This window comes from Balaenoptera acutorostrata, chromosome 2 (genome assembly GCF_949987535.1).
Source record: "Balaenoptera acutorostrata chromosome 2, mBalAcu1.1, whole genome shotgun sequence".
In the NCBI taxonomy this organism is placed as follows: domain Eukaryota; kingdom Metazoa; phylum Chordata; class Mammalia; order Artiodactyla; family Balaenopteridae; genus Balaenoptera; species Balaenoptera acutorostrata.
In genome coordinates, this window is record NC_080065.1 from 37,888,504 (window position 1) to 37,914,736 (window position 26,233).

Genomic DNA, 26,233 nt, shown 5'->3' on the forward strand with positions numbered 1-26,233 from the left:
AATACCAGAAGCTGCTGGCTGCTTGCAAAGACTTGCAAGGAAAGAGTTTCCTTTGTCTGATTAAAGCAACATTTTCAAAGGTCAGGTAATGCTATATTTATAAGTGACCTGCATCTGTAACCCTATAGACAAAGAAAAGGAGCAAAAAAAAAAGCTGCACCTGAAAGCCAGTTGATGGCTCCACCCACTTACTGGGGAAAAAAAAAAATCAGCAGCACAGGAATACAAGATTATATTTCTTTTCTCAGGTTTTAATCTTTCACTGCAAACTTTCTACTCTGTGTCTTAGAAAACTCTGGGGATTCTCCCCCTAGGCTGTTCACTTACTCATAAGGCAGCAGAAGTTACCTGGCATGTCTAAAAGAACAGGTCATTAACTGGAGAGGCCATCAGGAGTGAAAGACCTCGCCTCCCTATTTCCTTTCCAACCTCTACCAACCTTTAGGCAGACAAAAGATGCAGGAAAGAAGTGGTGAGGTCCCCGTGTTCCCTTGAGTTGGGCCAGTAACAGTAAGTCCAGGTGAACAATATACAGTAGCAACCACACATTCTGGGACCAAGAGTACAAAGTGAAGATGGCAAGAAAAGAAACTTCTGTTGGTTAGTTTTCAAGGTTATCTAACTATTAAGTATAAACACATCAATATTATTATTTTAATCACAAATATATTTTTTGCTAGTTTGTTCAAATGAAAGTATGTAGGGAAAAATATCTAACTTCAGTTCTGGTCTAAAACTTAGTGCCAATTTCCCCACTGAGAGAAGACAAAGAAGAAATGCTAAAAAACATTATCTTGCTTCTATGAAAAGCTTTAAGAAGGGACTTCTAATCGGAAGTTTGAAGCACCATTTTTCCTGTGTCAGAAATTCCAGCTGAGGAGAAAGAAGACACTTTGGGGAAAAAAAGAGAGAGAAATACAGGCCCAATGTTTTGAAAACGAATGCTCAAAAATAATCTGAAATGAGTCGGACTTCAGTGCCTATGTGTCAACATTAAAGTAACAACAAAAGGAAAGTCGGAAAGAGTTTTCTCCAAATGGACATTATGTTCCAGAAAAGCTTTGGATTTGATTTGCATGCGTGGCATCCTTTTGCCTCTGAAATGAAGTAGTTTGGATGCTTTTGCCAGGCATCGTTCAGTAGTCACCTGTGTTGGTTTCATTTCTATTGTTCCATATTTATGCGTCACTGCTCACTTCACTGTTTACTAGGCAATTTATGATAATTTCATATTTATTACAGTTTTCACAATGAAACTGTTTCATGGCACCCATCACTCTGTAACAGAACTCCCCATGGGAAGCAAGTCAGATGCAAATCTTCCAGACCCACACTCTCCCACAATGCTGCATCACAAAATAAAAAAGGGCAAACGAACTACCACTTCCAGTCAAAATAGCAGGTATCAAGGTGGAAACAGGTAGCTTTTGTTTTAAAACTAAGAATTATAAAGGAGAATGAGCAAAGGTATAGAGGGTGAAGAGGGTACCTGCCACCCAATATCAACTTTGCAAATCATCAGAAGCCCAGGGATTCAGGTGGGGAAGGCAATTAAGCTCACTTGGTTCAAAGACAATGACTTGGAATAGGAAGAAAGTCATACTGATAGCTCAGTATTTAGAAGACTAGGCTTTGGAGTCAGAGGTACCCAGACCAAATCTCAGTTCCACTAGTTATGTGACCTTAGGCAAGTTACTTAACCTCTCTGTAGCTCTGTTTCTGGACCCACAAAAATACTTATATCAAGTTCATGGGCTTTTACAGGCAAACATACACAGAGAGCTTAGGGTACTGTTCGTGCACAGTAAACTCAATGAATGGGAGCCATCACTATTATAAGCTAATGATATCATCATCATCACCATTAAATGTAAGTGCCATGCAGTCAATGATTCTTGTCTAGTATTGGTCATTGCTAAATTCCAGCAGTGCCCAGCACACAACAGGTATTCAATAAACACTCAATGATTTATCAAAATAAAAGTATAATATTCTTCAGAATTGAACACTTGCTATCACCAAGTCCATCATTTTCTAACACCGTCTCAAAACGGCACCTCCACAGACTTGGTAAGAGGCCATATTGTCCACTTGAAAATAACTGCTGTTAAAAACCCACATTCTGTTGTGTTTTTCATTTTGCACAGAGATAGCAACCACTATAATCATCTTTAAACCTGAATCAGAGAATTCCCTGGTGGTTCAGTGGTGATGACTCCATGCTTCCACTGCAGGGGGACATGGGTTCGATCCTTGGTTGGGGAACTAAGATCCTACATGCCACTGGGTTTGGCCAAAAAAATAAAACTAAAATAAAAATATCTATAAACCTGAATCAACACATCTGCCCTAACATCGTTTCACTGCTTTTGAAGACATTACAGCTTTTACTTTTAATGTGTGTGTGAGGCAAATAATCAAAGAACACCCTGATGTTTGCTTCAAAGTTAAAACAAACATTTAGCTGAATGATAATAAATAATGGCCTTTATTTGTAACGTTTTTCTCTAAAATATAAATGCTATCAAGTTGAGTGATCCAGAGAAAACAATAAAAACAATGGTCGAATGACCTGGTGTACAGGATTTCAGTGTAGTGTGAATTTCCAAAAGCAGCTGTCATTACCTTTGCAGAGTGCTCCATGGTGACCACCACTTTGGTTTTGGCACTGGACACTAGATCCATAGCCCCTCCCATTCCTTTCACCATCTTCCCCTGCAAAACAAACAGAAAATAAGAAGTAATCCCTGGGACTTCCCTGGTGGTCCAGTGGTTAAGAATCAGCCTTGCAATGCAGGGGACACTGGTTCGATCCCTGGTTGGGGAATGAAGATCCCACGTGCCGCAGGGCAACTAAGCCTGCGTGCCACAACTAGAGAGATGCCCGTGCACCACAACGAAGAGCCCACATGACGCAACGAAAGATCCTGCGTGCCTCAACTAATACCCGACGCAGCCAAAAAATAAATAAATATTAAAAAAATAAAAAGAAGAAGTAATCCTCTTTCACCTTTTTAGTATGTGGCAGAACAAAATTAACTTGCAAGAAGAAGCCGCTGGAATAATTAGTGACAAAAACTCATCGACCTTCACTGCTTAGTACTTGAGCTTTATGACCTTAATATCCTGTTGCTCTATTATTCTATGGCTGAAGAATAAGTTCAGGATAAATATTTTGATGTTACATTCACTGAGTATGGCTGACATTACTTTGTCAACGCTATATTAGCAATAAGTCAATCATTGGACAAGAAAAAACTTAAGAACCTTTCCAAAATTCTGGGCACATTACTCTTACTACAATAATATGAGACTGAAATCCACATACCCCTGACATTCATTTCTTTCTTTTTAAACATATACTTGGCACCACTGAGTCTTTAATCACAGACACTTTCTAAAGCACTCTCTTGGATTTCCTGCAGATTAAAATGCCATTAGGTAATAAACTAAGGCATTAGTGGTGCTTCCCTAGTAATGATTAATACGAAAGGTGGGTCTGTCTTTCTAAAACCTGGCACTTATCTTGCTCTTAGAAGAATACATCAAAACGAAACAAAAAAATATATTTCTGTTAAGCAAAAACAGAAAACAGAAGCAGACTTCAGGATCCTTTCACCAAGACCATTCTATTTTTGTTCATCTGTCCATCTCCTCATTCATTAAACATTTACCAGCCACCTTCTCTGTGCCACACACTCTGAATAATTCCCACTATCCAGTCTGTCTCCTGGTTACAGAGTTTTGGAAAAAGCAAGTGTCCCCAGAGATGATGAAATAAATTCTTACTCAAGTAGACTGAAGAGAAATGTTTCTAACACTGAAACCTCCTGAAAATTTAATTTATTTTTTCTTGCAAGTCCTCTTGCTGATTTAACAGTAAACTCTTCCAGGGCTTTCAGCTCCTTTCCCATAATTTCATAGCTTTAAGGAAATCAGGCAATACACTCACACCTGGCTTTAAAACACGGTCTCAAATCCCCTGATTTCAGAAACATTTTAGAGGTCAGTGCAACACTGCATGAACATGAATTAGATGGGCAGTATAAAACAAACGAGTAAGTAGTCGGGATATCTTCATGGTTTGGAGCTTGCCACTAAATGACATTGGGAAGCAGCTGGCAATGGTTGGGAGGTGGAGCAAGAAAGGAGTGGAAGGGACAAAATGAGTCTGTCTTCAGACATGTAAGGTTGCCATGAAGCAGAATATCCATGTGGAAGTGTGTAATTTTATACTTCTATAAGCCATACCGTCATCCTTAGCTGCAATTTTAATAAGTAAAGCACCAGGTCATAACATTTCTGAAGAAAACACTGATACTTTATGGTACAAAATATGGATAAGTTAGAGATGGAAGCCATGAATGTCTATCATAAACTCCAATACTAAGGAAGTTTGGGATTTTTTAAAACATCAAAAGACACTAAAGCTATTCCATTTAAAAATGTCTCAACATGTTCTTGCTGTGGTGAGAACATCCAGCTAGTCTCAGCTTCCATAGATAGTGTCCTTGGGCAGACTAAGAGTGTAAGTGCCAGAAGAATGAGGAAGCCAAAGAAAACCAGAAACCAAGCTAGTGTGTTAAACATTCCTTGAATTAAAAAAAAAAAAAAAAAAAAAAAAAATTCCTTGAATTAGAATATACCACAGGCAAATTTTGTCCCCTGTGACACAATGATACTGGTAAAAGCTTATGACAGCTTCTAACAGGAAGCTTGTCCATTTTAGGTGAATCTGATGTACATATTTTAAATCATCATCAGTTATTTAAGAAAGATTTATAGAGCACCAGCTGGGTACATAACACTGAGCTGGCAGGAATATAAAGAGCTATGAAACATGTTGGAAAGAACCATCTCTTTGTGTCTGTTAGAAAGAACTTTATCCCTTGACTCAATGTAAATGAACAGTCTTCATCACTCAAAGAGATTCAAGTGGTCTCATGTCTTGTCTTCAAAGCACATGCTACAAATTTCAAAGCACTATTTTGAAACTTACATGTTTGTTTCCAAGAGTAAAAAATGCACAAGATTAGGTGCAGAACACCTGAGATCTATTAACCCACTGTGTGACATTTGCAAAACACCAAATCTCTTTGTATTTAGGCTCATTATCTATAATCCAGGAATGAGAATATCTGCCCTGTCATAAAGTTGTTATGAGGAATGGATGTGAAGTAAACAGAAATTTATAAATTTATTGCCTTACATCTTCAGTCAATTCATTTTACTGAGTGTCTAATATGAGCCTGTACTGTACTGGGTGCTGGACGTAGAGATTATCAAGACAGGCTTCTTTTCTCATAAACTTCATCACTGGGGGAAGGGAAAGCATCCATGAGTAATTAAAGAGACTTGAACCAAACTTCTTCCCTCTAAAAGAAGCATTCCCCACCTCTCTCTCATCCCCAAGGTAGAGCTAAGTGCCTTTTCCCTGTATCCTTGGCACTATTTGGTATGTAATTCTATCACAGTGAATTTCAACTCTTTTCTTTCTTTCACCGTATTATTATTATTGTTATTGCATTATAGGTGCTTAGAAGAATGAGTGGATGAATGGCTTCAAGTAACATAGGTATGTTCAAGTTCCAGCAGAGCACAGAGGATGCAACTGCTACCTGTGCCCGGAGAGGCAGGAATGGGAGGAAGAGGCTCAGCAGGATGTCACAGAGGAGGTGTTTCCAAAGGTAGTCTGCCAGATGGGGAAGAGAACAGCAGTGTCTCCTAAGAGAAAGCATTTCTAGCAGGTTAACCGGAAAACCTCCAAATATTTGGTTTTTGTATTTTTTAAGTAAGTTCATTGTATTAGAAAAAGAAATGAAAATATTTTCTTCCATTTCAATTCCCAAGTGATTTCTGAAACAGAATCAATTACTAAAGGAAAATAATTTATTCTATCTATACCAGAAGAAAAAAAGAGATATAAGACATCCTCTCTGAAGCAAGTGGGAAATTCAACACCACCTTTCAGCCCAGCTCAGCAGGCACTCTTCTGGGAATCAACTACTTACATATCCCAGTGCTCTACTGCAGCTGGGATAGCCATGTGCCTGAGTGCTAGACAACGGAAGAGAGTGAGGTGCTACCTGGGGTTTCAGGCTCTGGCCCATAAAAACCTCTCACGTGTAATCCTTCATGCTCCTTCACCTTCTGCAATCTGGACACTGACATCCAAGGTGTCCTCGCAGATGACTGAGCTTCCCTCAGGCTGGGTCCTTAAATGACCATGTGTAGCAGAGCCCACTTACTCAGAAACATACTGCATTGCTCAATATGAGTGAAAAACACAGGGTGCTAAACCACTGAAATCGGGAGGCTTATTTGTTACAGCAGCTGGTGTGACTAATACAGTGGTGTGTTGCCCAAATGAACTCTATGGAAGGGAGAGAATTCTGTGTAGAATTAGAACTGTTACAGCTGCATAACAGAGGGGGGACCTGAGAAGGGTTCTTAAGGAGATGCTTTACCACTGCTCTTTGAGGGAGGTGACTATGCCAGATACTGTCCTCAGCACTGTTATCTACCTCTTTATCCAAATGTCCAGCACACTGCTTGACATTTGATAGAGCTGAGATACAGATCTTACCTCTGTCTTCATCTCCCTCCCAGAAACCCAACATCCTAATCAATATACAAAATAAAAAGCTGATAAAAGAGAGACGTTAAGGAGCTAAAAATATATCTTTAAATAAATCACAAAAGAGAAAAGTGATACGGAGAAAAAATAGGCCTATAATGAAGAGGAGATTATGGTCATGATTGAAACACTGGGCCAGGGTGACACAAAGTGTGGCTTTCTTTTAAATCTCATCAGCAAACATACATTTCTTGAATGGGGCAACTTTAGTTCTGAAATGTATTCTGGCTAGCATAATGGAGAGATGATTGCTGGATACTCATTTCATAGCCAACTCATTTTTTTGCAGTTAAGGACTGACTCTGACATCAAGTACGGAAAGAATACTGCAATAAAATGCACTAGAATGCTGCATCCTCTATTATGACGATTACAAAACTTTTCTAAAAAGATACTGACTCAAAAAAAAAAAAAAGATACTGACTCAACTGTTATCCTCCATTCACAAATATTTTCAGGGTCTCTTATGAACCAGGAACTAAGATAAGAATTAGGAATAAAAAATGAACATGATCATCTACCTTTTTTCTAGAAAATATATTTAAACCAAAATCAGTATTTTAAATATATTTTTATTTACTTTGATCCTATTTCCTAATACCAGAATTTTAAAGAAAGTGAAAGAAATTGTTAAAATGCCATTTAAAATAAAACATAAAACATACTGAAAATGATTCTTGCCATCATCTTTATCATTAGTATATAAATAGTAATGGCTTATTTTCAGATTTGTTACCTCTAAATATTCTGCTCTTAAGTGAGAAACAATGTACAATCTACAGAAACAATTTTTAAAGCATTTTAAACTAATGTTATGTGCCCTACTGGAAAATGTGAATCAACTGTAAGAAAAAGGGAAAAATAGCTGTGATTTATTTATAAAACTAGGGCTTGTTGTTCAATATTAAACACCAGAGCATTAAGTATCCACCTCAATCCAAATGTAAGCCTCTTTATTTCTGTCTCACTTTCCCATTATTAAAAAATGTTCTGGGCTTCCCTGGTGGCGCAGTGGTTGAGAATCTGTCTGCCAATGCAGGGCACACGGGTTCGAGTCCTGGTCTGCGAAGATCCCACATGCCGCGGAGCAACTGGGCCCGTGAGCCACAACTACTGAGCCTGCGTGTCTGGAGCCTGTGCTCCGCAACAAGAGAGGCCACGATAGTGAGAGGCCCGCGCACCGCGATGAAGAGTGGCCCCCGCTTGCCACAACTAGAGAGAGCCCTCGCACAGAAACGGAGACCCAACACAGCCATAAATAAATAAATAAATAAATAAAATTTAAAAAAAAAAAGGTCTAAGAAAGAAAGCGGTCTCTAAACATGTTCCTAGCTAAAGAGAAGGAGAGAGGGAAAATAAAAACGTGACATCAACATTTCTTTAAATACAAAGAGAGAGGTTATAAAAGATTTTTAAAATTTGCCTTAGTTTAGCAAAGTTATAACAAAGGTACAGCAGAATATTTCTCTTTTCTGTTATACTTTGTATTCAAAACCAAGAAAAATGTGATTTTCCTTTCCAAGTTTAATTGTATTTCCCAGGACAGGTGAACTGATCATGTAAACCAATTAATATGTAACTAGAAATATAATAATATCTTTATGGTTAAGTAAGTTAACAAAATTGCTTATTACAAATATCAGTTATCAATCATAATATGGGCTAAAAAAAAAAGCATGTCAAAAGAGCAATACTGGGGCTTCCCTGGTGGCGCAGTGGTTGAGAATCTGCCTGCCAATGCAGGGGACACGGGTTCGAGCCCTGGTCTGGGAAGATCCCACATGCCGCGGAGCAACTGGGCCCGTGAGCCACATAAATTACTGAGCCTGCGCGTCTGGAGCCTGTGCTCTGCAACAAGAGAGGCCGCGATAGTGAGAGGCCCGCGCACCGCGATGAAGAGTGGTCCCCACTTGCCACAACTAGAGAAAGCCCTCGGACAGAAACGAAGACCCAACACAGCCATAAATAAATAAATCAATAAAATTTAATAACTAAAAAAGGAGATACTGTTAAAAAAAAAAAAAAAGCAGTACTTGGATAAATTCAAATTTTCATTTTAGTAAGCGCTGTTGCTCCTGTTCTCTCCGAGATCTTGTTTCAATTATCCCCTCTTCATAGCTCCTCCCCCCTCCCCCCTCCACAGCCCCTCTCTATAGATTCTTCAACACATTGAAGTCCAGTTTCTCCTTGACCAGGCCCTTGAAGTGAGAACTATTCAATCCAGTCTCTAATATTTAATCATTTGATTCAGTACACACTTTGTAGGTTTACTTTATACATTCCTGAACCTTTCTACTACATTTTACACTGTGTTCCATCAACATCTGTAACTTCTCTATACTCATCGGCTTCCATGGTACAATACCTCCTACCTTGAGGCTTTCAGGCTCCTTTCTAGCATCCTTTTCCCACACCAGCTTTGTGTGTTGGCCAACTTAAAGCTCTGCCCTTGGCCTCCTGCTCTTATTGCCACTTGTTCTCCACGAGTGACTTCATCTGTACACTTATGATATAAACCGGCCCTGTCTCTGATGATTCCTAAAGCCACATGTCTAGCTCAGATCTTCCCTGAGTTTCAGATTTCAATATCCAAAAACTTCCCAGTCACCCTGTAGCACAATCTGCTGGCTGATTCCCCAAATTGTTTCCTCTTGTTCCTGGGCACAGAGGTCACATTTCCCAGCCATCCTTGAAGTTAGGATTAGTCATAGGAATAAGTTCTGACCAATGGAACGGGGTGAAAGTGATATATAATACTTCCAGGGCTGGACCATAAAAACTTCAAGAACAATGCTCCATGCCCTTGCCTTTTCTGCAAACTACATGTTGAAGATGGTGCAGCCACGGAATGGAAGGAATCTCAAACCCTGAATTACTGCACAGAAGAGAGCTGTCTGCAAATCAGGGATATTCACTTTGGTTCTATGTGAGTGAGAAATAAAAACTTCTGTTATCTTATGTTAATTATTCACGCCTCAACTCAATATGGTCCAAACTAAATTAAGCATCTTTATCAGGGCAAATCTCATCTGCCCACCAATTTCCTATTTCAGTTAGTGGCCAGTCAACCACCTCAGGATCCAAATCAGAAACGTCTTTATCTCTTGCCTCTCCTTCATTATCCATGTACAATCAATGAATCACTCAATCACAAAGAACTTCTATTTTCCCAATATTTCTTGAACTTGACTATTTCTCACCCTAGCTAAGATCCTTATGACTTCTCCCTGAGTGGTGTAACATCCCTCCAGTCAACCTATGTCCAGCCTTGTCCCTCTCAAATCTTTCCAACTCATAACCACAAAAATAATCTTCTTAAAATGAGCATTTTATATCATTCCTCTGCTTAAAACTTTTCACTAGTTCCCCAGTGGTTCAGGGTAAAGTCCAAGCACCTCACTCAGTCTGGCATACAAAACCTATGACAGCGTGGCCTGGACCCTCCTTATTTCCTTACGCTCCAGTTCCCATTTCTATTCCAGGAATAGTGAGTTGGTTGCCTACAGCGTATGGCTTCATACTATGCGGTAAGGTCTCACCCTCATTCTATCAGGTGTGCTCCAGCTCACCCTTAACGCATCAAATCATGACTACCTCTCCCAGGAAGCATCCGCATGCCTCTGCCCCCACCCCATCAACAAGACAGATTAGGGGCCTCTCTCGGGTGCTCTCACAGCATCCTTGCTTATCCCCACTATAGAGTTTGCCCCATGACCTGCATTAAGATCAGGGCTGATGTTTCACTGGCCAGCAGTGACAAGGCCATCCAGGTAGTTATAACTGAAATTCTTCCTCATGAGAGGCATCCCATCCCTCCTCTAACAAACCATGTCCCTCCCACCCACTACTGCCATCTAGCAACTTAAAACACAAGAGCAGGCCTCCAAGACCTATCCAGCTATGACAACCATGTGTTCTGATCGATCACATCTATTCTGATTCATCAGTACCTGTGCACTTAAGAAATCAATTAACTTCAAATAGGACAAATGAACCCTGTTCCTAGCTATTAATGACACTGATGCTCTCCTTTTGCAAAAGTGTCAATACCGCTCAAGAGTGTCTCCATCATTCACTTTTGAAACCTCAACCGCTCCAAGTAAAAAAAAAAATCCCAATGTGTGTAAAATTGATTGCAGGCCATTAACTCTACCTTTGTGCAGGAAATTACTAAGAATTTACTAAGTGAAGAGTTAAAAGTATAAAACTTTCACATTTTCTTTTCCTAAGGTATAAGCAATGTATGATGAAGCTTCTTTTGGTTATAAATGAGGCACTTTGGATAGGTTAACTTCTTTGTACAAGGTCAGACAGACTGACTCTCTGATTACTCTATTTGCTGGATTAATAAAATGGACAGCAGGAGAAAAACTCTATGTTATTCTTAGCTCTGTTGTGAAGCTATAGGTTCAGTTTTCATGGAGTCTACTCATTATTCTTCAAAGATGAAAACAAACATCAAATAACCTGCCTAGGTGAGTTCGCCTTGTTTTATCAGGCCTCCTACAGGAATACAAAGAGTTTGAGCAAATGCTCCAGGACAGATATAAGGGGATTTGTTTTTATTTAACATGATTAAGTATTATTACTTAACAATGATTAAGTAATAATTATATATTATGTATAAATAAGTTATTTAATTGAATTTATTAAATACAACTAAGCACCGGTGTTTCTGGCCCTGTACATTATCCAGAAACAGGATAAGCACAATATTTAAAAATCCAAGGATAAGTTATTTTCTGCATTAAGAACCTCTTCTTTCCACTGGGTCACTGAGAGAAATGCATTAGAATCATATGCAATTGCCCCCATGTGACCATGTATGACCTACAAGTCCAGGAATTTCATATGGTTGGTTCAAACAATGTTCTAATGGTGGGAACACAGATCCCATTTACTATCACACAGAAATTTTTTAAGGGCTTATATTATTTTTAGGAAATCCCAATAAAAATGACAGCTAAAATACAAACGGAAGGATAACAATCATTTTTATGTGTATGCATGTACTAAAATATATCAACATCCCTCAGCAACTCACATGGAATATGAAATTATTACCATTCCTTTTGGAAACAGGAAATAGTCTTTCTCAGAAATTTTATTTTCTGATTCTTCAAAGGGGTATGGATTGGTTGGGATGAAGAGGAGGGGCGGTGAGCATAGAACCATGGGCAGAAGCAGACTTGCTCCATCACCTCCTCCCACTGTCTGCAAAGCTCTAAAGAGCACAATTACAGAATTATTATAATTACACAGCCATCTCTGACAGCTGGATGGAATTTTCAGAGAGAGAGACACAGTGACTAAAAGAACATTATTAAGGAATACATCAGAATCATTACCAGTGTTTTTAGCCACAGGAGAAAAGATCAAAAAATGCAGAAGATAATTTAAAAGCTAAACACACACACACACTTAAGAACAATTGTGAAAGAGCATGTTATGAATACTAAATGTAGGTGCTATATTAAGCAAGTTAGAGGGCTAGGTGAAAGAACATAAAACCATTTTGATTCTACAACAAATTAATAAGTAGTCTGTTTATTCCCAAGGTGTCCTCTAGATTCAGCTGATGACCCAGTTTAATGATTGCTAAGTACCCACTGAGAGTTAACAGCTATGAACATTCACAGCGAATTGATAACCCTTTGGTCGTTGGTAGAGAGTCTTTTAATTTCTTTCCTCCTCAGCCAGTCCTAATCTGTAAAATGGGTACCCAGTGCCTCTCAGATGTGAAGACAGTTCTCACCTCTGGTTTGCTAAGACAGCATACCTCACCTTCGGGACTGGGAGAACCGTGGGTAACATCATTCCACAGAGATTCAGATCCTGGGACCAGTATGAGGTCTGAGCCCCAAGAGCGAGAAGCATAGCATCATTGTGAGAATGACCCACTTCTGGGAGCAACACAGAATGTTAAGGAGCCATGTCACTGGGGGTGGGTCCTAGCATCACAGGCATAGGATGATTTTAGAAATCAATGACACAATTTCTCCTCTGAAGACCTTGGAACTGCAAGTGCATGGAAGGTAAAAATGGCTCCTCCTCAAACTGGGGAGAATGAGGTGGAAACCAAGAACTTTTTCAAACACTGAATCAGGTTAAAAAAATTACTTTGGGGGGACTTCCCTGGCGGTCCAGTGGTTAGGACTCTAGGTTTCCACTGAAGGGGGCGCGGGATCGATCCCTGGTTGGCGTGGCCAAAAAATTAAAAAAAAAAAAAAAAGCCTCTATTTAACAAAAAATTACTTTGGGGAATTTGCCACAAATATTTTTGAAAGATACATAACGAGGGAAATTGAGGAAGCATTAATTTCTATCTTCTTATCTTTTAAAGTCAACTGTGCCAGAACAAGCTCTTAGATGGTGGGAGGGAGATGGGGGGGGTGGAGTGGGGGAATGGTTCTGGGGCTAAAAGTGAAAAGTGAAGTGTCTTTAGAGAAAAGTAACAAGTGAAAAAAAAAAAAACACACCTTTTTGGTGAAAATCTTGATAATGTAGAAATCAAAACACCAAGAACAGAATGAAAAAATAAAAGATATTATTTTGAAGTAAAATACAAAGAAAAATCAGAAGAGGGTAGAAATATAAACATATAAACTTGAACTTATTTCTTGATATGCCAGTGCTTTAACTCCCTATACTTCATAAGTGACCTTTTAAGTTTCTGATCTTGATGGTTTCAGTAACTTTATCTCTAACTGTCTATAATACCAGAGACATTACATATATGACAAAACAATATTAAAAATCAATGTGTTAGCAAAAAACTTGATTATTTCATACCCATTTTCTATGGAGCCTAAGTTGAGGTACATTTTAAATCTAACACATTCTCAGGTGAGTAGCAAGAGCTACAGTAAGTGAGAAGAATTTTATTCCTTTTACTGCTATAACACCCCGTGGCAGAAATGACTTCGTTCACATTCATCTGCAACTCAGGCATGGCAAATATTTGGAGCTGGGATGTACTAGCTAAAAAATCATTTTTATTCCCTAGAATGCCATTTTTAGGCTCCACATTTAGAAAGAAACACATTCTCTTGATAACCACCTGAGACATAGCTATTCAGGAAGGAGTTGCTTTTTCCTCTAACCAAAGTGAGCAGGTCTAAAATGGAAAGTTGTTTACCTTTATTATTCAAAACTGTACGAGTGTGGGTTCGCATGCATACATAATTACTTAGCTCTGTCCATTGAGAAGGTTTAGAAGCAATGACGTCCCAGTAGCAATAAGCACACCCAACACCCAGATCTTGGTTTCAAATACCATTCTCAAATAAAAGAAACCAGGGCTCCCTGGAGAAATAGCTGATACTAGGAACATCTTGTAGTAACAGAAAGGAAGTACTCAGTGAAAAATAAAAATAATGGAGGTGTATAGGAGCCAACATGAAAAAACTCCCAATGGCCATAGTTGGCACAATTTGAGCATGAAAATAAATAACATGGTATTGGATTATAACTCAAAAGTATAAAATATACATGAGCCCATACTGCCATAAACAAATAAATGGTAGAGAAGAGACAAATCTTCTCTCTGGAAGAACTGCAAATAATACATGATACCCCTCTTTTAAGAGATCGTTGAGGGTGGGCTGAATCTACTGACTTGCTTCTAAAGAATAAAGTATGGAAAAGGAAAAATAGTAACTTTATAGTGAACAAACCTGGTAAACAGTACCTTAATCAAGTGATAAAAGTTAATGTCAACAGTGATATCATGTGGATAACCTAAACTCCCTAACTTGATGTGAAAAGGACACTTTACAATATAGTATTCTTCTAATACTATTCTAATACTATTCTATAGTATTCTTTCCAAAAACTCATAACCTCAGTCTAATGATGAGAAAAACATCAGGCAAACCCAGACTGGGGAACATTCTGCAGGACATCTGGTCAGTACTTCTCAAGACTATCAAAGTCATGAAAAACAATTGGAAAGACTGAGAAAGTGTCACAGACCAGGGAAGACTAGGGAGATGTGACAACAAAGTGCAATATGGTACTCTGAACTGGATCCTGGAAAAGAAAGAGGACATTAATGGAAAAACTGATAAAATCCAGATAGAGTCAGGAGTTTAATTAATACTAATGTACCTGAAAGACCTGTACACTGAAAACTATAAAACACTGATGAAACAAATTTTAAAAGGCACAAATAAATGGAAAGAAACTCTGTGTTCATGAGTTGGAAGACTTAATATTTAAAATGTCCATACTACCCAAAGTAATCTACAGATTCAAAGCAACACCTATGAAAATACCAATGGCACTTTTTAACAGAAATTTTTAAAAATCCTAAAATTTACGTGAAACCCCAAAAGACCCTGAATAGTCAAAGCAATCTTGAGAAAGAAGAACAAAGCTGGAGGCATTATAGTTCCTGATTTCAAAATATATTACAAAGCTACAATAATTAGAAAGGTATGACACTGGCATAAAAACAGACACATAGATCAATGGAACAGAATATAGGGCCCCAAAAGAAATCAACAAATATACAGTCAATTGATCTTCAACACAGTTACCAAAAATATACAACAGAGAGAAGACAGACTCTTCAATAAATGGTGTTGGGAAAACTGGGTATCTGCATGGAAGGAATAAAATTGGGATCTTATAAGGATAACAAAAGGCAACAAAAGCAAAAACAGACAAGGGGGACTACATCAAACTAGAAAGTTTCTGCACAGGAAAGGAAACAATTGACAAAATGAAAAGTAACCTAAGAAATTGGAGACAATATTTGCAAACCACACATCTGATGAGGAGTTAATACCCAAATATATAAGAAACTCCTTAACTCAACAGCAAAAAATCAAATAATCCAACTAAAAAATGCACAAAGGACTTGAATAGATATTTCTCCAAAAAAGATATAACAAATGCCCAACAGGTATATGAAAAGACGCTTATAATCACCAACCTTCAAGGAAATGCAAATCGAAACAACAACGAAGTATTACCTCACACCTATTATCAAAAAAAAAAAAGTGTTGACAAGGATATGGAGAAACTGGAACCCTTGAACACTGTTGGTGTGAATGTAAAATGGTGCAGCTGCTAGTGGAAAACAGTATGGAAGTTCCTCACGGTAAAATAAATAGAACAACCAGATGATTCAGCAATCCCACTTTTGGGTATATATCCAAAAGAATTAAAATCAGGATATCGAAAAGATACCTGCACTACAATGGTTATTGAATCATTATTCACAATAGCCGAGATATAGAAACAACCTAAATGTCGACTGACAAATGAATGGATAAAGAAAACATGGTATATACATACAATAGAATATTATTCAGCCCTTAAGAAGGAAATCCTACCATACGTGACAATGTGGGTGAACCTAGAGGACATTATACCAAGTGAAATAAGCCATTCACAGAAGGACAAATACTGCGTGATTCCACTTACGGGAAGAGTGGGAAATGTAGAGTTGTTCAATGGGTATAAAGTTTCCATTATACCCGATGAATAAGCTCCAGAGATTGCTACGCAACACAGTGCTTATAGCTAACAATACTGTATTGTTAGGAGGGTAATCTCACATTAAGTGTTCTTACTACAATTTAAAAAAAAAAAGCTGATTAAACTCCTCCCCCCTCAAATAGTAATGTACTAATGTGTATTTTTTAGTTTTGACAAATGTACCACAGTAATAAAAGATTGTAATAATGAGGGAAATCAAGTAAGGGGGATATGAAAACTCTTTGTACTATCTCTGCAACTTTTCTGTAAATCTAAAATTATTCCAAAATACAAAGCTTATTTTTTTAAAACTTCAGTATATGGCTTGTTCCTGTGGTTTTTGTTTCTTCATCAAAATGAAAACAATACAGATTAGTTCTCAGATTTCCCTCTGTGAGGGCCTCTCCTACTAACTCTTTTAGCCTATTGCTAAAATGTTTTGCAAAATCTAGACTCTAAAAACAATAAATTTATGACAATTAAATGAATCTGTGCTTTGTTTTTAGCTATGATCTGTTTTCTTGTAGTAAGTGAACTTTATTCCAATACAGAGTACACTAGCTTAACAAAGTCACAATTTAGTATCTGGATAAAGAATAAGAACGATAGTTCTGAGAATTGTATATGTGGGTTTTTCTTTGTTTTTGTTGTTTTAACTTTCTTTTTTCTTTTTGACACCCATTTCTCACACCTCCCACCCCCAACCTCTGGCAACCACCAGCCTGTTCTCTATATCTATAAGCTTGTGTTTTTCATTTTTTAGAGTCCACATATAACAGTGATCATATGGTATCTGTCTTTCTCTGTCTGACTTATTTCACTTAGCATAATGCCCTAGAGGTCTATCCATGTTGTCATAAATGGTAAGATTTCATTCTTTTTTTTATGGCAGAGTAATATTCCCTAGTGTGTGTGTATGTATACATACCACATCTTCTTTATTCATTCATCCATACATGGACATTTAGGTTGCTTCCATATCTTGGCTACTGTAAATAATCCCTCAATGAACATAGAGGTGCATATATCTTTTCTAGTTAGTGTTTTTGCTTTCCTCAGATAAATACCCAAAAGTAGAATTGCTGATTCATATGGTAGTCCTATTTTTAATTTTGGGGGGAACCTCCATACCATTTTCCACAGTTGCTGCACCAACTTACATTCCCATTAACAGTGCACGAGGATTCCCTTTTCTCCACATCCTCGCCAGCACTTACTTGTCTTCTTTTTTTTTTTTTCCGCTCCACATGACTTGTGGGACCTTAGCTCCCCGACCAGGAATCGAACCCAGGCCCACAGCAGTGAAAGCACCGAGTCTTAACCACTGCACTGCCATGGAATTCCCTTTCTTGTCTTTTTTATAATAGCCATTCTAACAGGTGTGAGGTGATAACTCATGTGGTTAATTTGCATTTCCCTAATGATTAATGATGTTGAGCATCTGTCCCTGTACCTGTTGGCCATCTGCATATTTCCTTTGGAAAAATGTCTATTAATATCTTCTGTCCATTTTAAAATCAGATTGTTTTTCTGCCATTGAATTATATGAGTTCTTTATATATTTTGGATATTAGCCCCTTATCAGACACATGATTTGCAAATAACTCCTCCCATTTGGCAGGTTGCCTTTTCATTTTGTTAATGATTTCCTTTGCTGTGTTTAATTTTTCCAAATAAATATACTTTGCCATCCAAGTCATTATTATTTTGAGAAGCCTGTTCCGATGTTAGATAGCTTAGGTTTCTGATAGAACACTTTTTTCAAAAAATTAAAACATGGTAATGAGGACCTTTTAAAACAATGTTCTGCAACCATATTATTGCAAGCTTGAAAAAGTTAGGACTGGACCTTTGTTCTATGATATATAATTACCATTTCTACTTTTTACTATTGCTATTTCATTTTTCTTGTTATGGCTTACTTTTTCCATGCTGAGTCTCTTTTAATAAACACAATTTTATGAAGATAATTCCTCATTACATAAACAGTACTTGCAGAAAGTAGATATTATTTAAGTTTCCCTTACACAAAAGACAAAATACAACAATGAAAAGTTAAACAAATTACCTGAAGTTATAAGAACAAATCAGAAAAGAACTGAAGCCTTTCCCTAACTTCTAGAAAAAGGTAATTGAATCCCCATAGAACATGCTTCCTATTTTAAAATGTCCATTATGTTGGACTTATTGCACTATTTTTCTTTCTTATTGTTCCTAATCTGCTGGATGGTATTAATTAATTTAGTTAAGAGACAGACAGCAAGCCCAGAGATGCCCTATGTAGTTTCAGTTTAGACAAAGTCTAAAAATACAGTTGGATCCTTTAGGACTAAAATTTAAAAACTTTCCAAATGTGCTTATCAACAAACCATGTATCTTTCACCAACCTGAAAGCCATGATTTAAGAAAATTAAATTTCCTAAAAACTACATGATTATGAGAAGTCACATTCAGGATGGAAAATGTTAGCTGAGTAATAAGCTTATTTTTCATAACATTCTGGCAGTAAGAAAAACGTTGCATTTTTTAAGGGAGCTAGTTTGTGGATTAGCTTTTCAGGGTCTGATTATTTAGATGATATGCTTATTTTTCTTCATTTTACTGTGCACTTCTTTGTCTCTTTATTATTTGATAATAAGTACATGATCTCTACCAGAAGGTGGTGTTTCCAAAAACAGAAGACCCAAATCATAATAACAATTCACCAATCAGAAATTGCCTTATCCAAGACTGTTAAGGTTCAAAGCTATAACTATAATCCATAAATATGCAAAACAGATAATGAGAGGCTAAAACATGTCAAATCTCAGGAACTTGAGTTAAAGCTTATGAGCCTGCCTCAAAGGACTCTGGGACTCCCTGGGTGGTACAGTGGTTAAGAATCCGCCTGCCAACGCAGGGGACACCGGTTCAGTCTCTGGTCTGGGAAGATCCCATATGCCACGGAGCAACTAAGCCCAGGTGCCACAACTACTGAGTCTGTGCTCTAGAGCCCGTGAGCCACAACTACTGAGCCTGAACGCCACAACTACTGACACCCGTGCACCTAGAGCCCGTGCTCCACAACAAGAGAAGCCACCTCAATGAGAAGCTCGCACACCGCAAGGAAGAGTAGCCCCCGGTCACCACAACTAGAGAAAACTCACGCACAGCAGCGAACACCCAACACAGCCAAAAATAAATAATATTAAAAAAAAAAAAAGTAGAATTTAGCATTAAAAAAAAAAGGACTCTGTGTCAGGTCTTCATGCAAAACATATTTACTCTTTTTATGCATGATTGTAACAAGACTGGTAATCTGGTTTTCCATCCAAAATTATAATTAGAAATTGGTACTTATACAGCTAAATTTGGATAATCTGAAAAAATATATGGAATATCTTATTCTCTACTAATTCTCAATAAATAATTATCACAAGTATTCCAATGATCTAATTGAGTTACTAAACAATAAGATGGGCAATGTTAAATTTATTGCATACAATAAAGTTCAAAAACTATCTGCCTTTTACTTAAGAAAATTCCACTATACTGACTAAGAAGGGAAAAGAAAGGAGAAAGAAAGCTTAAATGTAAAATGCTAATGATTTTGCCTGACATTCTATTTAGACAGTGAAGGTCTGGAAAGAGGATAAGACAGGAGATGGGAAACTGATATTCACTCAGTCTCAATCCCATATGCCTCTAGTAATGTGAATTTACCAAGGTAACTCTAGGGTTTAAAGATACATGTTGTCATATCATATGACCTCCCCCAAATTAAAGCCAGCTGATCTATCTGGTTCTTAACAACAATAACCATGATCTAATTTAGCACTGATCCTGAGGGTCTTACCAATACACATCCCACCGCTAATATGATCAGATAATGGAAGTCCTTTAACATTGCCACATCATATGCATTACACTGGTAAGGAATGCAAGTAAGCCAGAAGGGTCAATGCACAGTAACTGCAAATAATAAAAGCATTTTTGGCTCTCAATTTTTTTCTGAGTCTAATTTTAATTATATTCCACAAGCTTTGACATAAAGTTTTATTTTCATTTATTTCTAGGTAATTTATAATTTCAATTTTGATTTCTTTTTGATTTAATGCCCTACAGGTAAAGAATATGTAATAGATTTTATGGGTTTCCCAACCTTTAACAAAGAAGTAAACACACTCTTAAGTGTAATTTGAATAATGTGATCTTCCACCTTAGAGTTGTTTTTTTTTTAATTTTTAAAAATAAATTTATTTTTTTTTTACTTATTTATTTTTGGCTGCATTGGGTCTTTGTTGCTGCATGTGGGCTTCCTCTAGTTGTGGCGAGTGGGGGCTACTCTTCATTTCAGTGCGTGGGCTTCTCAGTGCAGTGGCTTCTCTTGTGGAGCACGGGCTCTAGGCATGTGGGCTTCAGTAGTTGTGGCTCGCAGGCTCTAGAGCGCAGGCTCAGTAGTTGTGGAGCACGGGCTTAGCTGCTCTGCGGCATGTGGGATCTTCCCGGACCAGGGCTAGAACCCATGTCCCTTGCATTGGCAGGTGGATTCTTAATCACTGTGCCATCCGGTAAGTCCCTTAGAGTTGTTTTAGAACCCTCAGTACAACTTTCTGTATTTCAAAACCTTTGGATCACCAAAGGCTCAATTATTTAATGTTAGAAGCTTGAACTGGGTATGAAAAATCTGAAATTTTACCACCTCTCAACAATTAATTTTTCTAAGCATTCAAATGCCCCACTATATCAGAGCATCTTCAGAAATATATAAATCTACAGCTTGAACATTAAAACAAAATTTTATAGTTGGGTTCCCTAAGGATTTACTGAGTCCAAGACTTTGATCTAATAGATTACACTTGCACTATCCAATAAAGTAGACCAGCCACATGTGGCTACATAAATTTGAATTAAGTAAAATTAAAAACTCAGTTATTCAGTCATACTAGCCATATTTCAAGTGCTCAAAAGCCACATGTTGCTAGTGCTACCATATTGTACAAAGTATATACAGAACATTTCCTTCATCACAGCAAGTTTTTTTGGACGACGCTGGATTAGACCAAAGGAGAGAAAGTAATTTGTTTAGGATCACAATTTGTTAGTAGCAAAGCTAAAGCTAGAATTCAGATCTTTTAAATTCTACTCTTATTTGCTTTCTACTAAACCACACACTGTCCCTAAGAACTAATGAATAAATAAAGGATTTGACCACAACAAGCAATAAGTCGAATTTAATATAAAATTACCCTATTTCTATGTAATGTTTAGAAAAATGAATCATGTACCTGGCCATGAAGAAAACCTAATTAATTCTAAAAATACAAAGAATAACTCCCTCAAACCTTTGAAGGACAAAAAAAAAAAAATTCTCCTAAAAAATTATTGAATCAAAAATGAAATCAAAAGCTGAAATTAAAAACTATCTAGAAATTAATGAAAATACAAACTTTACATCAAAATTTATGGTATACAATTAAAATTATACTATAAAAATGGAAAGCCTTAAGAGTTTTTATCATTAAAAGAGAAAGATTGAAAATTAAGTAAGCACTCAATTTGTAAATCTAGAAACTAGTATAAAATAAAACAGAAGTTAAATAATTAAAAGGATAAAATTAACAAACATATATATTTCTTAAAGTAAACTTGATTAATTAAAAAATGATTAATAGGACAGATTTCTTCTAAGCCTAATTAAAAGAGAAGAGAGAAAATGAACATCTACAGAATTAGGAATAAAAAGTAGATATGTTTTTGAAGATACTAAAGAAATTATATAAAAATATTACATGTTATTTTGGACCAATAAATTTGAAAATCCAAAAGAAATGAATGATTTCTAGCAAAATACATACTAACAAAATTGCCACAAGAAATATCACAAATTTGAGGTGACAAATAAGCAAAAAATTTTCTTGCAGATTGTTAAAAACTGATGATCTGTATTAAAAGAGTAACAATGATTCAACATTTATCAATTTTTAAAATGACATTAACAAATTAAAGGTAAAGAACTGTGTGATTAAATCAACAGATTAAAAAACACATTGGATAAAATTCAACAGCCATTAAGCTTAAGAACTATAAGCAAAAGGAAACTTCTAGATCAAAAACAATACAAACAGCAAGAATAATATTAAAAGTTAAAATTCTAAATGAATTCTCATCAAAATCAAGAAAGTCCTCAATCACTACCACTTACTCATATTGGTTTTGGATATTATGTTAAGTAAAGAAAATAAACTAAGTGGCATGCATATTAGAAAAGAAAAATTATTATTATTTTCAGATAAAAGAATTGTGTAGAATAAGAATTCTAAAAGAATTATGATAGCAAATAAAAGAATTTAATAAAATAGATACAAGATAAGTATACAATAACCAATAGTTTACCTTTATATTAGCAATGACCACTTAGAAATTGAACTGGAATATCCAGCTCAAAATATTGACAAACACTTGAAAATAATTAGGAATAAATGTAATGCAGGAGATAAAGGAATACCTAAATAATGACTAAGTATACCATATTCCTTGGACAAGGAGACTTCACTATTGTAAACCTATCAGTTCTTCCTAAATCAGCATATTTAATGTTTAGTCCACAAGGTTTCACACAGTACCGTCTCTCACCATTTTATCATATTCACTCCAGAAATAAGATTCTTCGTAAAGAGGAGAACTATGTTAGGTTTGCTCACCGCTCTACCCACACTGCCTAATACAAAAGGAGGGGTGGGGACCTAATAAATTTTGTTAAATAAAACTTATCCCATTCATCCAATTTTAAAAATAAAAAGCTGAGGTCTAGAAGGTTAAGTGCCTTCATAGAGACCCAGAGTTGCTTCTAAGTGTACTTGGAGAAAAATGGAAGGTTTTTTAATATGGGATTTTATATTTCAAAAGCAAACTCTTCCTCATATAGCATCCCTGTAAGACTACGAGACGGGAGTGATGAGTTCCAGTATTGGCTTAGCTACTGACTAGTTTTGTGACCTGAGTCAAGCCACTTCATTTCTTTGAATTCACGTTCTCCATCAGTAAAAGGAGGGTGCTGTACGGGTAGATGACATTAAGGAACTGTATCCTAAATTCCTTACTGTTAATGGAATAACACAATTGTGGTTTATAAAAGGAATCTTCATCTTTCAGAGATAATGCTAAAATATTTATGGATAGGATGATATGATGTATGGGATTTGCCTTAAAATAATCTGGGGAGGGGGAAAGTGACTAGGATTATACATGAAACAAGATTGGCCATGAATGGATAACTGCCTAAGCTGGATATATGCATTTTACTCTTCTATTTTTATACGTATTTGACATTTTCCCTAATAAAACATTTTTTGACTATAAAAGTGCTGATCAAAAACTGTCCCTAAAGTAAGAAATAAAGCTTTCACCAACTGGAAATGCTCAATTCAGTCACTTAATAACATTTACTCCTCAAGATTCATTACCCTTGGGCTTCCCCGGTGGCACAGTGGTTAAGAATCCACCTGCCAATGCAGGGGACACGGGTTCGAGCCCTGGTCCGGGATGATCCCACATGCTGCGGAGCAACTAAGCCTGTGCACCACAACTATTGAGCCTGCGCTCTAGAAGCCAAGACCACAACTACTGAGCCCACATGCCACAATTACTGAGCCTGCGCGCCTAGAGCCCATGCTCCACAACAAGAGAAGCCACCTCAATGAGAAGCCTGTGCACCACAACGAAGAGTAGCTCCGGCTCGACGCAACTAGAGAAAGCCTGTGCACAGCAACGAGGACCAACACAGCCAAAAATTAATTAATTAATTATTTTTAAAAAGAAAAATTCTTTTAAAAACATGCGTTTAAAAAAAAAATTCATTAGCCTTTAGCTGCAGGGTCACATTTTTTTCAGCCCTTTGGCTTCGTTCCCTGCTAAGTCATATCAGAAGCACCATTATTTATGAAATTACTAATAATGGTTTTCTAAGGAGACCTCATCTATCATTTTTAATGTTTCCTCCCCTTCTATTAAGTGGGCTCTTTAATGAGAGGGGGTCATACAAATACATACTGCTGCAGTCATACAAATACATTAGCCAAGAGATAATAATTGAAAATATCAAACTCACTCATTGTTCATTCTCTCTATAAATTGAAGGAGAAAGGAGAGAGAGAGAGAGGAGACTGATTTTAATAAAAAGGACCAAACTCGCATTTCATGCACAGAAGTCTGCCTTCCAATACCAGAGGAGGTGGAGAGTATGATCAAGTTCTTACAGAGCCGCTATGAAGCCAAGTAGCATCATGGCTTGGAACCAATCAGATGTCTAGCTCACCTTTCTTTCAGTGTCTGGCTTAAATACATCTGAGTTCCAGTGAACAGTCAAAGTTCTTAGAACTAAGCAGCTGTTCACAAATGCATCATATGCAACCCCAAGGAGGAAAATATTTCCTTCCCTTCAGAGCAAAAAACAGACCCAGATAACAATCCAAAGACAAAATCTCTTTAAGATCACTGAAAATTGAGATATTCCAAAAAGAAAAATCTATTTCATATTCTCACGTCCCTTTGGTAGGGACCTAGGCTGAGTGAGCTGACTTGCTAATGAATTTGCTATTGTTACTTCCTGATCTTAATTTTAATCTTTTCTTTTAACCTCTATTTAGGATTCCCCTTTTCATTGATTCCCATATTCCTATAGTTATGTCTCAATGTTTCCCATTTAAGAAATATTAAAAGCTAAAATTATAAAAATCCTAGTAGAGGACATGAACTCTTTCAAAGAACTCTTCAACTGGTAGATTATAAAAAACAAAATGGGTAGATAATGGATAAAGTACTTCATACATGAGATTAATGTTAATTACATGTGATTAGGCAGTGGAGACTTTAGAATTCGAGTGAGGGCTTAAAATGGTTAAGATGCGAAAGAAAATACAAATGGTCAACCCAGCGCCTTCCAAAGCCTGAAGTTTGTACTAGTATTACACGTACAGCCATGTATCCTTCCAATTGCAATAGCCTCTACCCCACACAGTGAAACAATACTTTATCAAGTTATAGAAATGTTGTAAAGATATTTATTTATTTTGCAGGTAGTTTTGCCTCCATCACAAAAGGCATTAGTTAAATACATCCCAAAAAAACCTTGCGGCAGAATGCAAAGTACATAAAAGCAGGATACTGTGATTAAATCCCCATTTCATAACTTGCTACATAGGTAAACTTGAATAGTTAACTCTCCTGGCTTGAATCTCTTCATCTATAATAACAGGGATTGTTATATTTAACTCACAGAGTTATAAGGATTAAGTGACAATAAATAACCAAATAGTACCTGGCTAACGGCATGTGCTTAATTAAGAGCTGTTAATTCTCTTCTCGTAAAAATATTAGATTTATAATTTAGCTGTGGCTTTTAAACCTTAATCACAGCTTTTAATCACCAACAAGACCCTCTAAGTAAGAGGAATTTTCCTTATAAAATTAATATGTAAATATGTTAGTCAATAAATACTTTTAGTCTGAAAAATATTGGATGTGAATAATAAAACTAATAAGTAGTAGTTTTCAACATAATGTTTTCCAGACAGGCATAGATTAAAGTGTTTTTGGATAGCCAAATATAGTTTCCAAGTAAAGAACAATAATAAACAGCTTATATTCCTAATAACACTCTAAATTCATAAATTTCACTAATACTAGGTTGTCTTTTTTAAAAATGTATGCTCATTTGGTAAATTGCAGTACAAAAATAAATTATTCTTTGCTCTCAGAAATTCTGCAAGCGTTAAATGTATTTCTAACTGGCACAGGAGGTAAAGGTCTCTCCATTGGCTCAGTGCAGTTTTTATTCACTGGAAGAATGAGTAGAGCTTGGCTAGGTTCTTCCACGGTCCTCTATTCCATCCAGGGCAACTGGGAACAGAATAAGCTCGGGGGATCGCCCTGCTGTACAGGAACCATAGATAGAAGACACCCCAGCATATATGGAGGCTTAGCTGAATATGAGCTTACAAGGGAGAAGTAATAACGGCAGCAAGGAAACAGCAGACCCACAAGCCAAAGCGGCAGTAACTGAATGTTAGATTGGGACTTTTCTGGTCCTGCTTTTGACTGATGTTCAAATGTGACCACTATGAAATACCA

At 36.9% G+C, this 26,233-nt stretch overlaps 1 protein-coding gene across 2 annotated transcripts in view; it reads right to left on the reverse strand.

The window, feature by feature from the left end:
• OXCT1 (3-oxoacid CoA-transferase 1) overlaps positions 1 to 26,233 on the reverse strand; it is a 137,854-nt gene that overhangs the window by 27,526 nt on the left and 84,095 nt on the right. For both annotated transcript variants that reach the window (XM_057540656.1, XM_007195526.2), the window contains exon 14: positions 2,626 to 2,715. In XM_057540656.1, coding sequence (XP_057396639.1) covers positions 2,626 to 2,715 — 90 coding nt within the window. The remainder of the gene's footprint in view (positions 1 to 2,625; positions 2,716 to 26,233) is intronic.